Source organism: Ceratotherium simum, chromosome 40 (genome assembly GCF_057802395.1).
Source record: "Ceratotherium simum simum isolate JZ-2026a chromosome 40, ASM5780239v1, whole genome shotgun sequence".
Lineage (NCBI taxonomy): Eukaryota > Metazoa > Chordata > Mammalia > Perissodactyla > Rhinocerotidae > Ceratotherium > Ceratotherium simum.
This window is the reverse complement of record NC_141939.1, coordinates 268,300-282,539: the sequence shown is the minus strand read 5'-3', so window position 1 is coordinate 282,539 and position 14,240 is coordinate 268,300. Positions and strand designations below refer to the sequence as shown.

At 53.4% G+C, this 14,240-nt stretch overlaps 1 protein-coding gene across 1 annotated transcript in view; it reads right to left on the bottom strand.

The window, feature by feature from the left end:
* The window catches only part of PAX8 (paired box 8), a 60,060-nt gene that overhangs the window by 10,428 nt on the left and 35,392 nt on the right, over window positions 1-14,240 (bottom strand). Inside the window, 5 exon segments of the mRNA XM_087426078.1 lie at window positions 6,987-7,193; window positions 7,641-7,761; window positions 11,918-12,093; window positions 12,379-12,504; window positions 12,809-12,897. Of these exon segments, the coding sequence (XP_087282204.1) occupies window positions 6,987-7,193; window positions 7,641-7,761; window positions 11,918-12,093; window positions 12,379-12,504; window positions 12,809-12,897 (719 nt within the window).

Here is a 14,240-nt window from a genome sequence, read left to right as displayed (position 1 = left end):
CCTTGGTAACACTGAGGCAGCTCAGTGAAGTCCCAATTTCCCTGGCTCCACCTCTTCTCTACATCAGTAAGTTAAACCTTCCCATTTTGGAGACCCGGCCTAACCTGGCGAGTTTCTCTCCATCTACACCACGTGCCAACAACCACATCTTTTACCCAGGCCCCATCTTCCACTGCCCCTGGGTCCCGCAGGCCCAGATCAGACTCTCCATCACCCAAGGATTCTTGGCAAGGTGATAATACATCCTAATTTGCCCAGGTCTGCCCCAGTTACGACCACCAGGACAGATCTAGTGTATTTATTAATAATGCCTACTTCACTCTCAAAATGGCCCAGTTTGAATGATGAATTATTTGGTCGTCATAGTTCTTGGTGAGGTTTACAGGGTTTCTATTGGCATTTGGGGTGGATAATTCTTTGGGAGGGGCTGTCTTGTGTATTACAGGATATTCAGCAGCATCCCTAGTCTCTACCCACGAGATACCAGTAGCAGTTCCCACTCAGTGTGACAAACCAAAAATGTCTCCAGATGTTGCCAGATGTTCCCAGGGGGCAAAATCACCCCTGGCTGAGAAACACTGCCTTAGATCATGACGACTTTATGCAAATGCCTCTGCCTCTTCCACACTGGAGGCTGCTTTTCCTCCCAGAACTTAAGTGGGCCCCTGTGAGCCCCTGGCAACCAACTTACCAAGTCCATGCCCTCTACATCACTGCTTGTCCAACTTTCCTCCCATCAGTCCCCCTGAGGTCCTTCATAATTCAGGGCGTGCCTAGTAATGATGGAAGGGAAGGATATGTCCCATGGAACCCTATAAGTTGTCAATACCACAGTGACTAACTCCTTCCTACTTCTCTTTCTGGAGATTCTCTGAAGACAATTCATTCATTTAACAAACACTTATTGAGTAAGCACGATGTTCTAGGCACTTTTCTGAGCACATGGGGAACAGTAGCAAGCAAGAATGCTAAATTTGCAAGGCAAGGCACTAAGTCAAGACGGGGCATGGGCTGGGACGGGCATTTGGAGCCAAGCCTAAGGGGTCAACAAACAAGAGCAAGCCTCCTGGACGTGTGCCCTTCCTCTGGAGGGAAGGGTCTAGGAATCAGAGGACCTGGGTCCTTATCCTGCTGCTATTGCTAATTTTCTGAGTGCCCTTAGAACAGCTGCCCATGTGCCCCAAGCCTCAGTTTATTCACATGCAAAACGGGAAAAAAAAAGAAGAGCAGCCTTATGTAACTAATTACTATCACTATGATGTTATCAACGTAATTCAAAGCCAGAGTTTCATGCTACAGGTGTACATTGATTAGTGCAATGGACACATTCTATAAAGTTACATGTCGAGGGAATCCTTATAGAATAAATCCTATTTGAAGTGGGCGATCAGTGTTCGTTATTTAAAACTGTGAAGGTTTCGGTAAAAATGAACACACCTCCTAATTTGTTTTAGTACAATGTCCAGCTGTGGTTGGTGCTGGACCAGAGTGGAACCCACTGGAATTCTACAGGTGGGTTCAGTTCACTTAACCCAGGGTCTGAACAAATGAGGGGTTAGAAATGCAGGTGAGAAAGGGCATTTTAGTATATTTAGAAGTAGAGGGAGAAGGATGCAGAGGATATACCAAGGTCAAATCAGATCTTTCTTGGAAGAAGAAGCCGGTCATAGGATCGGCTTTCAGACTCAGCCCCCTTGGCCCTTGGATGAAGCACCTGGTCAGGCACCGGAGCCCATGAGAGGGCAGGAACCACATGACGTCTGTCAGGGCAGGAGGAGTATAGAGGGTGGGCAGGTGGCATGTGTAGGAGAGAGATGGAAGAAGGTGGTGGCTCATTCAGGCCTGATGCCTTCCCCCTTTCCTCTTCCCAGCCTATTTCCTCCTCCCTGAGAGAGAGAGGGAGAGGGAGAGGGAGAGGGAGGGAGGGAGAGAGAGAGAGTGTGTGGGAGAGATAGGGAGGGACAGGGAGAGAGGGAGAGGGGGAGGGAGGGAGGGAGAGAGAGAGAGGGACAGGGGAGAGAGGCAGAGAGGAAGAGAGGGGAGAGAGGGAAGAGGGAGACAGGGGAGAGGGGAAGAGGGGAGGGAGAGAGGGACAGAGAGAGAGGGAGGGGAGAGAGGGGAGAGGGAGAGAGGAGAGAGAGGGAGAGAGAGGGAGAGAGGGAGAGAGAGAGGGGGACAGGGGAGAGGGGCAGATGGGGAGGGATAGAGGGACAGAGAGAGAGAGAGGGATGGGGAGAGAGGGGAGAGGGAGAGAGGGGAGGGAGGGAGGGAGAGAGAGTGAGAATGGGGGAGGGAGAGGGACAGGAGGGACAGAGGGAGAAGGAAAGAGAGAGAGGGATGGGGAGAGAGGGAGAGAGGGCGAGAGAGGGAGGGAGAGAGAGAGAGAGAGGGAGGGGAGAGGGGGAGGGGGAGAGAGAGAGGGAGGGGAGAGGGGTAGAGGGGAGGGAGAGAGGGAGGGGAGAGGGGTAGAGGGTGAGGGAGAGGGAGAGAGAGAGAGGAATGGGGAGAGAGGGGAGAGGGGGAGGGAGGGAGGGAGAGGGAGGGGGAGGGAGAGGGAGAGAGAGAGAGAGAGAGAGAGAGAGAGAGGGACGGTGAGAGGGGAGAGGGGGAGGGGGGAGGGAGAGAGAGAGAGGAGAGATACTACTTGACTGATTGGTAGGGACTTCCTGGTGCACCGTGTTAGAAGGATTCTGAGGCTGCATCTATGTCTACCATGATTGGGGTTGAGGGTGGGGGGGTAAGTTTCGGCTCTTGGCCACCAGGGCTGGCCTAGGTACGCTCCAGGGCTCCTTCCGGCCCTGGAGCCCTGTGGTCCCACACTCCCCTTCCTCCTGCTCTCATCCTGTCCCTTTACATCACCTGACCCAACTGCTTCCTGAGCTTTGCAGCTCCGTGGGCAGAGCACCAGGGCACGTGCTCCTCTTACACCACGATTTAACTAGCCCCCAAACTGCTCTTAGAAACAGAATTCATCAGCCTCACTCCCCTGTATTCTGAGATTTTAATCTTTGTCTCCCCTTAGCCACCTTATTTTCTCCCAGTGGGGCAGAGGTTTCTGAATCAAATTCTTCAGAACAGCCCTCACCCAGACTAGGGTACCTTCAACTCTCCTATCAGTCTCACAAACTCTTTGCTTCAATTCCTTAAATATGTGGTTTCTTCCAAAAAGCCAAGAACTTGTAAACCTTCTTAGAAATGAAACCACAGAAGCCATGAGGTGGAGGCACTCCATCAGGGTCTAACCATGCTCTTTTATTGACTTATTTTTTTTCTTTATTTATATTTTTTATATTATTTTTTTTGTGTGAGGAAGATCAGCTCTGAGCTAACATCTGATGCCACTCCTCCTCTTTTTGCCAAGGAAGATTGGCCCTGGGCTAACATCCGTGCCCATCTTACTCTACTATATATGGGATGCCGCCACAGCATGGCTTGACAAGCGGTGCGTCGGTGCGTGCCCAGGATCCGAACCTGTGAACCCCGGGACGCCACAGCGGGGCATACACACTTAACCGCTATGCCACCGGGCTGGCCCCTTGACTTACTTATTTTTAAGGCTCTTCACCATAAGTTTATCTTTGGTTTGTAATTCCGTCTCCTCTGCATTCAAATATTCTTCCAAAATAGCCCTAATTTTAAAAAGTTGACATAGGCGTGGGTCCACGTTAACTGGCTGTGAAGTGGGGTTCTATAAGAAAACAGTAGCACCCCATAAATATTGGTAAATATTCTAAGTATTGGTAGAGACCAGGATCAGAACACCATGACTTGGAGGAATTCAGAGGGTAGAGGTGATTTCAGACAATTTTATTTGTCCCTTTGATGTCTGCCCTCTATGCGACCCCTTTTCAATTCCTTATCTTGTTCCGATAGCAAGGAGAATTTATGGCAATCCAGAAATCTCTTTGGCAGGACTAAATATAATTTTGCACAAAAGGATGGAGGCGGGTAACAGACCCTTTGATGATAAGCTCCCAACTCGAAGCTTTCTCATCAGCTGAGCTGGAGTCAGCCCTGGAACAGCCAGGACAAGGGCAGCCTGGATATTGCTCTTGGCCAGTGTGTTGGGACCCCAGACTGGGGCATCTGAAGGGAACTGGGAGGAATATTAGGGGCAATCCCACTGCTCCTCAAACCCTGAGGTTCTTCTTTCTTGGCGGATTAAGGGGAAGCTGAGACCCAGGACAGTCACCCTGGAACTTGCTCTGTCAGAGGGGCTGGGCTGGGAGACTCAGTGAAGCAGACAAAGACGATGCAGGAAATGGCAGGGAGGGTCCTTAGGAAGCCACTCAGAGGAGGAGAGCCAGGGGGTTGCTGTAGGTGAGGGCTGAGCTGATTATGGAATGACAACTCACCTGGTCCTCCCTCCTCTCCTCTGTCTGCGGCATGACCTGGCAGTAATTTAGTCTTGGCTTCCTTTCCTTTCCTTCAAACTCACCTCTTCCTCCCTTGAATAGGTTTCCAGCCTCCCATACTCTTGAGATTGCTCCCCTCCTCACCTTCCTTCTCCCTGCTGTGTCCTCCCAGCCCGCTCACCATCACTCAGCCACACGGTAGGTATTTAGGTCCAGAGGCTCGACCAGAGGCTAAAGGTGGACAGTCTTTAATGAGCTCAGGCCAGCACCCTGGGCTCAGCATGGACACCAGCCATCACAGGCCTGAGCCACAGGGCTGGCCCAGCTCTGTGAACCGCAGCCCTGACTTATTTCCTGCTCTTAGCACCCTGCCTGCCCCCAGCCCCTCCAAGCCTGGGCACTGCTTGCTCTTCCCAGAGCCCCTGCCTCTGTGCTGCATCTCCAACCCCCTGGCTGGGCCCTGTGGTCAGCCATCGGCCTTCACGGGGGTCACAACCTGCACTTCAGCATCAGCTGGACCTGGCTCGGGGGCCACCTGCCTGAAGGACATGCTGATGCTGCGTATTTGCTGCCTGCTGCCTGCATAACCACTGGGTATCTGCTGCCGCGGCTTTGCCCCACGGTGTGGATGACCTCCCGCTTCTGCAGCTGGTCTGGAGGGTGGGTAGGTCTGCTAAACTAAGAGCTGAGAGAAGTTGGAAGTGTCACCCATGATTTGATTGCACGTTGACAGGGGCGCTTGAAGCCCTACAAGGGCGATGGGGAGGGGAGAAAGTGTGGGGACTTTGGGGCAGGGAGTTTGCCCTGGGCTGTTCCACCTACACTTCATGACACCAGCCAGGGCTGTGCTCTGACACTTCTGCTTCCCACTGCCATCTGTCCTTCCCTCTCCACTCAGCTGGCCCTGTCAAGCCTCTCCATGGCTCACACAGAAAGTGAAGAGCTCCCCATCATCACACGTTTCACACACACCCTCATCCCTTACCTGCCTAGTGCCACCCTCCTGGCCCTGCCTGCCTTCACATGAGACAGGCAGGCCTGCCCAATGACTGGGCCAGGCCTCCCCCAGTGGAGGTGGGCCTCTTCTGCTCTCCCTCCCCTCCCCTCTCCCATGCCATTGTCTCTGGCTGACATCACTCCACTCAGCTCACAGATTTTTCTCCTTTAATCATTTTGGTCAAAACAAATGACCCATCTCCACTGACTTCACCCTCTTTTGAAATTCCGAACTCTTGAGTCAACATTTTCTTCTTTGCTTCAGACCCTTAAACACTGCCTCTCTGCCCACACACTAGGCTTCCTTTATTAACCCTTTACCCCTGCAGTCACCCCTTCCAAGATGACCTCCCACAGTAGATGCAGGGATGCACAGAGAAAAAAAATCCTAGGTGCCCGACAGACAGAAAACGTAGAGTCAGTTATAAGAAAGGTTTGATAAACTTGAATAAGATGACCTTGTGGTCCCTCTGGGCAGGTAGAGGTCTTCTTCTGGTGCAGTGGTTTTCAAGTCCAAGGGCTTTCATGGGCAGAGGCCCTACTTCAAACAGAGCAGCTCTTCATTTGTCTGGTTTGGATACCTGGTTTCCGTAAAGCTTTCATTTCAAGTCAGTGTTGCGATGCCCAACAAGTTTGAAAACCAGTGGTCCAGAAGGGCTGGCCCAATCTGCCTTCCTCCATGGGTCCTGGCTTAATGCCTTGGGTCCACATGTAAAATAGTCTCATCTCTGCGGAAGCCCTTCTGACATGGGAAGACTGTTATGGGTCTCTGCCCCCCACCCTCACTCCACCTCAGGCCTTCTCCTGCCCAAGCCAGACACCCTCAACTCTTTCAGCTGCTGCTCAGGGGGCTGAAATGTCTTTCTGCCAAACAGCCCCAGCTCTGCCGAGATCTGACCCACAGTGTGCACACAGGCGGAGCCAGGAAGTACACCCTGCCAAGAACCATAGGCCTGTGCAGACCTTGGCCAGGCCCTTCTCCAGGGGCCTCTTTCCCATCAGTAAGGAATCATAAGGTGAGATTTAGTCTAGATGCCCCCAAGGCACTTCCAGCTTTAAATGTCTTGAGGCCGATGAGGTTCCTGATGGAGGTCCCCCTGGTCCCCCATCTCTCAGGTTGGTGAGTCACTCTGCTTGAGTGTCCTCCAAGGGTGATGCTGTTAAGCTGCTACAAGGAGAGCTACACTATGGAGACCCAACTGGGACTGACCCTCTGTCTTCTTTAGAACTTGGCTCAAAAAGCCAAGGCCTCTCTCCCTCCAAAGTTTTCTATTTTCCTTTCTTTTTTATTTTTTACCCAGACCAAGGGTTCACTGCTTTACAGGGCCTGGCTCCTGGCCTTAGGGTTCCTGTTTTCCATGGGGCCTTGGGGCCAGGTGCTGGAAGTCTGCTAGGCACCCCACTTCTGGGCACCCCCAGAGTGCCTGCCCCTCCCACGACCTGACTTGCCTGCATGGAGAATCGCATCTTGGCACCTCCCAAAGCTGCCAGAGGAATAAGGGAATAGGGTGATGGTGAACAGGGCTGGGGACCAGAGAGTGGGCTGGACCCAAACCAGGGGACTGGCGGCCGGCCCTGAGGAACCCCCCTCCCGCCCCCGCGATAGCTGCAGGGCCCGGGACCTCCCTGTCGTACCTGAGAGGAGGGCCTGGCCCGTGAACTGCCCGTACACGGAGGCAGCATGGGGAAAGGCATTGAAGGGCGGGACCGAGGCACCGGCTGGGACCCCGGAGCCGACTTGCTGCAGATCCAAAAAGGCGGAGCTAGATAAAGAGGAAGGGGTGGAGCTAGAACTGGACACCTCGGGGGTTTCCTGCTTTATGGCGAAGGGTGAATGAGGATCTGCCGGAGGGAGGGAGACAACAAGGAGAGAGGGGTGTGAGATGATGGGGTGGGAACATGCACAAACCAAGCCATGAGATGCGGGGAGGGTGCGGGCAGGGCGCTGGGGCAGGCAGGCCAGGCTCCTCTCTGAGTCTGGGGCGGGGGCGGTACGCGGGGGCCCTCAGGTTGAGTGAGGAGGGGAGAGAGAAGCTCGACCTCCCTGCCGTGCCTCTACTAGTGTGGATGGAGGGCTGTGTGTGCCGCGGGGGTGCGGGAGCAGGCGGAGGAGGGCTGAGCATAGAAGGAAGGACCCTCTTGACCCACCTTGAGGCCCAGCCAGCAGAGCCCACCTCTCCTCTCCAGGCCCAGGGCCCTAACATCTTCCTCCTCATGGCCAGCCACACTCTGCCCTCCAGCCCACCCTCCAGCTGGGCCACTTGGCCCAGGAGATTCTGGGCATCGTACCTGCCACCACGGGGTAGGTCTGGTGAGTAGAGAGGTTGCGCCCCAAGGGTGTATTGGAAGGAGTCAGGGTGGCTTTCCCGTCGTCCAGGGCGCTGTTGAGCAAGGGCAGCGGGTACAGGCCCTGGAGAACAAAGAGAAGTCAGTGCACAGAGAGGCCCCGTGGCCCACCGTAGGACTTCGCAGCCCAGTCTTCCCAGGAAACATTCCCTTCCTTTTTGTCCCCTTCTTCCTGCTCATTCTTGACTCCGCCTAGCGTGTTTAATTGGTTCTTATTCTCCAACTCACAGCCCTACTGTTCTTCTCCCAATCTCCAGACTCAGAGCTTCCCCTTCTGCAGCCCTGGAATGCAATGCTGGCTGGTGGTGTGCGAGCCAGCCACCGGATGGAGCGTCTCCTTCCAAGGACCACACCCTGACTGGACGGCTGTTCTCCTCACACCATTTGGGCCCACAGAGAACAGGATGCAAGGCTGGAGCAGTCAGCCCTCAGGACTGATCAGAGTGCTTCACTCCATTCCAGAAACTTCTCACACTCCCATGTGGGGCAGAGCCAGGATTCAAACCCCAGGGTCTGGCTCCAGTGCCCATGCTCTCAACCACTGCCCTAACTGGATAACATCGTGACCACTTCATACATTTGCAAAGAGCGCCCATTAGCGCTTTGCCTGTGTCATCCTGATCCATTGCCCCCAACAGCCCTGTGACGTGGGTGAGCAATATTATGTCTGTTTTACCTTTGGAGAGCCTGTAGCCCAGAGAGATATATGTGCCAGGTGTGTATAAAACAGGGCCTAAACCCAGGGCATCTGATCCTGACCCAGGTGTTCTCTCCTTCAATAAAATGGCAGACATGGTACCTCATCAGAACAGGTGGGTTTCTTCCCGCTCTTGCTCATATCCAGACAAATATAAATGTGCAGGCTCAGCTTGAAGATGATAGTTGGGGTTAATTTTGTTTGAAAAACTATCACGTATCTGGGAGTCTTCTTCGTTAAGACCCCATTTAGACTCCACCCTGCCTCCCCTGACATGAGCACAGCTGTCTCCTAAGGTGCTCCCTTCAAAAAGACCTTGTTCAGTTAAAGGCTAGCGTACACTGCCCCTCACCGTGACTCCCTTCCACCAGGGGACGGGACAGCACACACGAGCACACACCTGTTCCCCACACGTGGGTCACAATGCACTATGTGAAACAGTGTGCAAAACTGAACTCAAGGAATGCTCCGTGGTAACATAACAGCTCTGCTAAAGGCAATCTTTTTCAATGATTTCCACTGAGCCGGCTTCTCCAAGGAGCCACGGCACTTTCCAGTTGCATGCCGGGCACTTTTGGAAGCTGCAGTCAATTCTGGAGGCCACCAGGGCACCATTACTGTGCAGCAGCAATTACTGACTAAATGGTGCTCTGGTTCCATGCCTTCTGGGGGTCCCGATTCGAGGTAGGGTGGAGTGGCTTGGAGCCTGGCTTAATGAAATTGAACAAAATACCTAATTTCTAGAAAGAGTAAGAAAAGTTTAAGATGCCTTATGGATGTGTTGATTTAATACCAAATATCTACTCAAAATCTTACGGCTTTCTCAAATCCAGGCAAATCAGTGAACAAAAACCCCCACACCTATATAGTCAGACATTTTGGTGATGTTGCACTGAATGGCTTAAACCTCCCAGTGACGATTGGATTTTTTACTGGGATTGAATTTGAATTGGAGTGTAGAGTGGCAAAATGCTTTAGAACTTGAGTGAGTTTGAACCCTGGTTCTGCAATGACCAACCAAGTGGCTTTAGTCTCCGTGACCTCTCTGCGCCTTGATTTGCTCACCTGTGTAACAGGGGTAATAGAACCTGCTTCACAAGGCTGATGTAAGGATTAAGTGAGATTTTATATATGTGTATTAAGTGCTTAGCACAGAATGCCTGGTGACAACACATGCTCAGTAAATAGTTATCATGGGTATTATTATTTTAGAATTATATGAAGGATCACAAGCTGCCAAGTTCTTGGTCTCTGTCATCATAATATTCACATTCTGTTGAGCTGCGTGGTGCACTTGTAAAACAGAGGGACAGGACCTGCTCAGACCCCTCACTACGGCTGGCAGTGAAGTAGCAGCCAGAAACGAGGCCATGTGACGTTTCTGTTGCACGCTTTTCCCCGTGTTGATTTTAAGGATAGATGGGCTATGTCTTCTCTGCGTCCTGACGTCAGGCGTGAGGACCTGTGCTTCTCTCTCGGCTCTGAAGGCCAGAGGGGCTTCCCGTGCCCATGTGAGAGAACACAGAGTGTTCCTTTGGCAGCACTGTCAGAGTCACCAAGGGCGGGCACGGACATGAGGAGCTCCCACACAGGCTGGGTTCTCCCTGCCCCTCACCACCAAGCCAGGGAGGCAGTGACAGACTGAGGGAGGGAATGAATCTCCATGGGCACTGCTGAGCCTCAGTCTCCTCGTCTGAGGAGGGGTTGGAGCAGTTCCATAGTTGTCCACTCTTTGAATGAGAACTCACAAAACTCCATATCTAAGAAGGTAACACTGGGCCAGTCTGAATGAAGCCAGGGCCGGCAGGCCTGAGCTCAGCTGTTTGCTTCCCCAAGCCCTCTTCACCCTCCCTGACCTTGGATCGTCTTCACACAAACGGAAAGACTGGCCTCGGTGGTCCCCGCGGTCCCTCTAGCTCTAAGACCCTCTCCTTCCACGGTTTCCCATGTACGTATTCCAGCTTGCCGCAGGGTCTCAGGATCTCCTTGTAATCAAGCAGGGTCCCTTGGGGGGCTCAGGAATAGAGCCAGGAAATGGCGCTACTACCCAGCTGGTGCCCAGGGTCTCAGTGGCAGGCTTTCTTTGCTCTACCAGGACTCTTTGCACACTGGGTTGTACAGGCTCCTCACACAGTGGGCTCCCTGCAGGCCCACTGCTGCAGCCTCATTTCCCTCCTGGAGCCATGTGCTGACTCTCGGATGAGCACCCAGGTCCTCTCCCCAAGTCTGCTGACGGCCAGCTTTCTCTGCACCCCTCGTGGTTGCCACAGCCCAGGCTGATAAAATCGCTGACGCAGGTTGCCTGCCCAGCTGCGGTGCTGGCACGGGCCCAGCAGCCCAGCCGGTCACTGGCAACAGTTCAGCTGATTATTGGCATCGTCACCGTTGTCCTACCCAGATCTTAAAGGCGTACAGGCTTGCCTCGGTCCTGGATCAAATGACAGCGTGAGCAAAGAGGGACAAGCAGACACCACCCTAAAGAAGCTCCTCAGCTGGTTGACCCGGTGGGGTGAAGGGGAGGAAGACTCTGTGACTGTTGACAGATAAAAATGACCCAGGTCAGCAGTCCTGGTAGTTCTGTGAGAGTCGTGGAGTCTTTGTTGGGAGACCCCTGACATCTCTGCCAGCTTTTCACAGAAGCCAACCCAATATAAACCATTGCACCTGTCCTGAGCACTGGAAATAAAAATTCCCTTGTAGCTTGCAATTCATTATTCTGGATTTCTCAACTCGTTCATTCAATATACCTTTATTGAGCACCTATTCTAAGAGGTGCACAATGTTAGGTACTGGAGATAAGGAAGATGCTGCCCTGTCCTTAAGAAATCCGCTGTGTCTTTACGTCTCTGTCCACTAGATGATTACGATACATCGTAAGAAGTTATCAGGGGCGGCATGTTGGACGTGCAGAAGCACAGAAGAGAGAGTGATGAAGCATGTCTGAGGGCTGGGGAAGGATTCAGGGACAAGGCGATGCTTGAGCTGAGTCATGATGGCTGAGTGGTATTTTTCCAGGCAGAGTAGTGGGAGGAAAGGCATTCTTCGAGGAGGGCACACAATGTGCCAGGGCAGAGAGGTGTGAGCGAGGGTGGCATGCTTGGGAGTGTGAGTAATGCGGGTTCGTGGAGTGCACAGGCGTGAATGGCTGGAGGTGGGGCTAGAGGTGCTGGTTGAGGTCATGGTGTACAGGCCTCGAGCTGCAGCTTTCGAGTTGGGGGACCTAACCCCGTGATCTGGGGGAGCCACTGACAGCAGGAGGATGGCACGACCTGATTGTGTTGCTCTCCCTGAAAGAGCTAAGCTCAGAGGTTGTGGGTGAGTCAAGGCAAGCGGGCTGAGAAGAGAAGGAGGAAGACGCCAGCATCTGGGGAAGTAAAGCGTGTGTTGGGCTGCATGAAGCCCGTGCCCTGAGCCCACCGAAGCAACTTCTAGTAGCTTTGGTGGCAGGACTGCAGGCTGATTAGGCCCCTTCCAGAGACCATGCCTTGCTCAGGCCCCTGCCAGCCCACAGCCCGCTTCTCACCTGCTCGCCTTTGGTGTGGCTGGGGGAGGTGTAGGCCTCCGGATAGTGCTGCCGCTCGAATGGGCACTCGAGTGGCTCTAGGTGGTGCTGGCTGAAGGCGTCCGTACGAAGGTGCTTGCGGGGCCCGCTGCTGCTGCTCTGGGAGTCGATGCTCAGCCGGCAGCTGTCCTGGTCACCTGGTGTCCCCAGGCAGGGAGAAAGCTTTCAGGGGACCCATCCCCCATCACCATCCCCCAGGCCAGAGTAGAGGAGCTGCGGAGGGAGGGAAGGAGGGAGGGAAAGGACCAGCCTCTGGGGCGTTGGGCTGTGGCCAATTTAGGGACAGGCTATGTCTGCAGGCGGGGAGTTGTCGAGCGCTTGTAAAGTCCTGGGCCATAAAGGGGGCTTCTGTTCTCATCAGAGTCGGAGCAAACTGCCCTCCTGTACCCCCCAACCTGCCCTCTGGTGCCCCCAACACTCACTGTCATCCATTTTCCTCTTGCTGTCGCTGCCAGGCTGAGCAATCCCCAGGAGCCCATTGATGGAGTAGGTGGAGCCCAGAGAATCCGACTGGGGTGACTCTGGGGGTGTTACGGCTGAGCTGGGGACTAGTGGGGTGAGAGGGAGAGGGTCAGGAGGTGGGAGTGACACCCCCTCAGAGCCTCTGCTGCCACCACGCAGGAGTCAGGGGGCCCGCTGGTGGGAGGGCTTCTTGGAATCAAGGCTGCCTGACGTGTTTCCACCCCTAAGTATTTCAGTGAATCTTCCCTGGGAACCCAGCAAGGCTTTGTCCCAGTGGAAGTCCACACATACGGTTGTGTCTGTGTGGGTGTGTTTGCGTGTGACTCTGTATGTGCAGATGAGAATGTGTGTGCAAGGGGTGAGTGTGCCTGCAGGTCCCTCAGCACTCACTCAGCGTGTGTCCCGGGCTCAGGGACTTGGTGGCCACACAGCTGTCCATGGGGAGGTTGAATGGTTGCTGCACTTTGGTCCGGATGATTCTGTAAGGAAGACAAGAAAGGCCGTTGGAGAGAAGGAAACAGGGCTCGTGGTTGCTCCAGATCCAGTTGCCTTTTTGAGATCCCACTTGGGTGTCTAAAAGGAACTCAAACTCCACCTGTCCACCATCAACCCGTGATCTTCCTCCTGACACCTGGTCCTTCCCAGTGTGCCCATTTCATGGCTGGTACCATTGGTCACTCGAGGCAGAAATGCAGGTGGGGCTTAACACCTGCCTCCCTCCCTGCTCTATCAAACACATCATCAGGTTTGTGGATTTGACCTTGTGAACCTCTTGAGCACGGATCCCTCTCTGCATCTCACTGCCAGCATCTTAGTACGTGCCACCACCAACTGTCCCTCCAGGGTCACTCACTGGCCCACCCCTATCTGCTCTTGACCTTTTCTAATCTATTCTCCCAATTGCAGCCAGAATGGACTTTCTGAAATGCAAGTCAGCCTCCTGCTTAAAATCTGCCAAGGGCTTCCCAATGCTCAAAGGTCAGAGGCAAGAATATGTAACATGGCAGCTGGCCCCTGAAGGGCAGCCTTTGCTGACATCTCCACCTCAGCCTATCTCATGCTCCCCTTCTGTCTATCTACTGGCTTCCTTTTAGCTTCTTGTATAATTCCAGTTAGCCACAGGGCCTTTGCATGTGCTGTCTCAGAGGTCTTTTTGCTCCCCTTTTTATCTAGTTAACTCTCATTCATTGTTTCTTACTCAGGGGCACCTTTTCGTAACCTCCCTAAACCAAGTCACCCTATGCTAGCTCACATACCCTCATGTTCCTCTCCTTAGCAGGCCTTAGAGCTGCATTTTTACAATTGTTTGTGTGGCCACTTGGTTAGTACTTGATAAATGTCTGTCTTCCCACTAGACTGTAGGCTCCACAAGGACAAGGACTGCGTGTCTCCAGGGCCTACCACGTAATGAGTGAATTAGGTATGTACGAATGAATGAATGAGTGAATGAGTAATTGATTGATTGAGGTAGTGAGTGAATCATTGAATGACTAAACCAATGTGTGAACGCTTGAATGAGGGCCAGGTTAGCGTTATGGCTCAGGAAAGGATCAATTCAAGAAGCAGCTCCTTTTATTGAACGGAAGAGGATGTGGTGAGTGAGGAAGGAAACTGCAGACAGTGCAACCGTGTTAGGGGTGGGGATGCCTCATAGCAGTGAGGAGGCGGGAGGTGTGACGTCTGCCTGTGCCCAGGGTGCTTCCTGCCCGATTCTTCAGCATGAGGCCCTTCCCCAGCTCTGCTCCACCAGGCCACACCCTTCTTCAGGTCTCTGTCTTGATTTCCCCAAAGCCCGGGTGCCCCAGCCCCCCCGCTGCTGTCT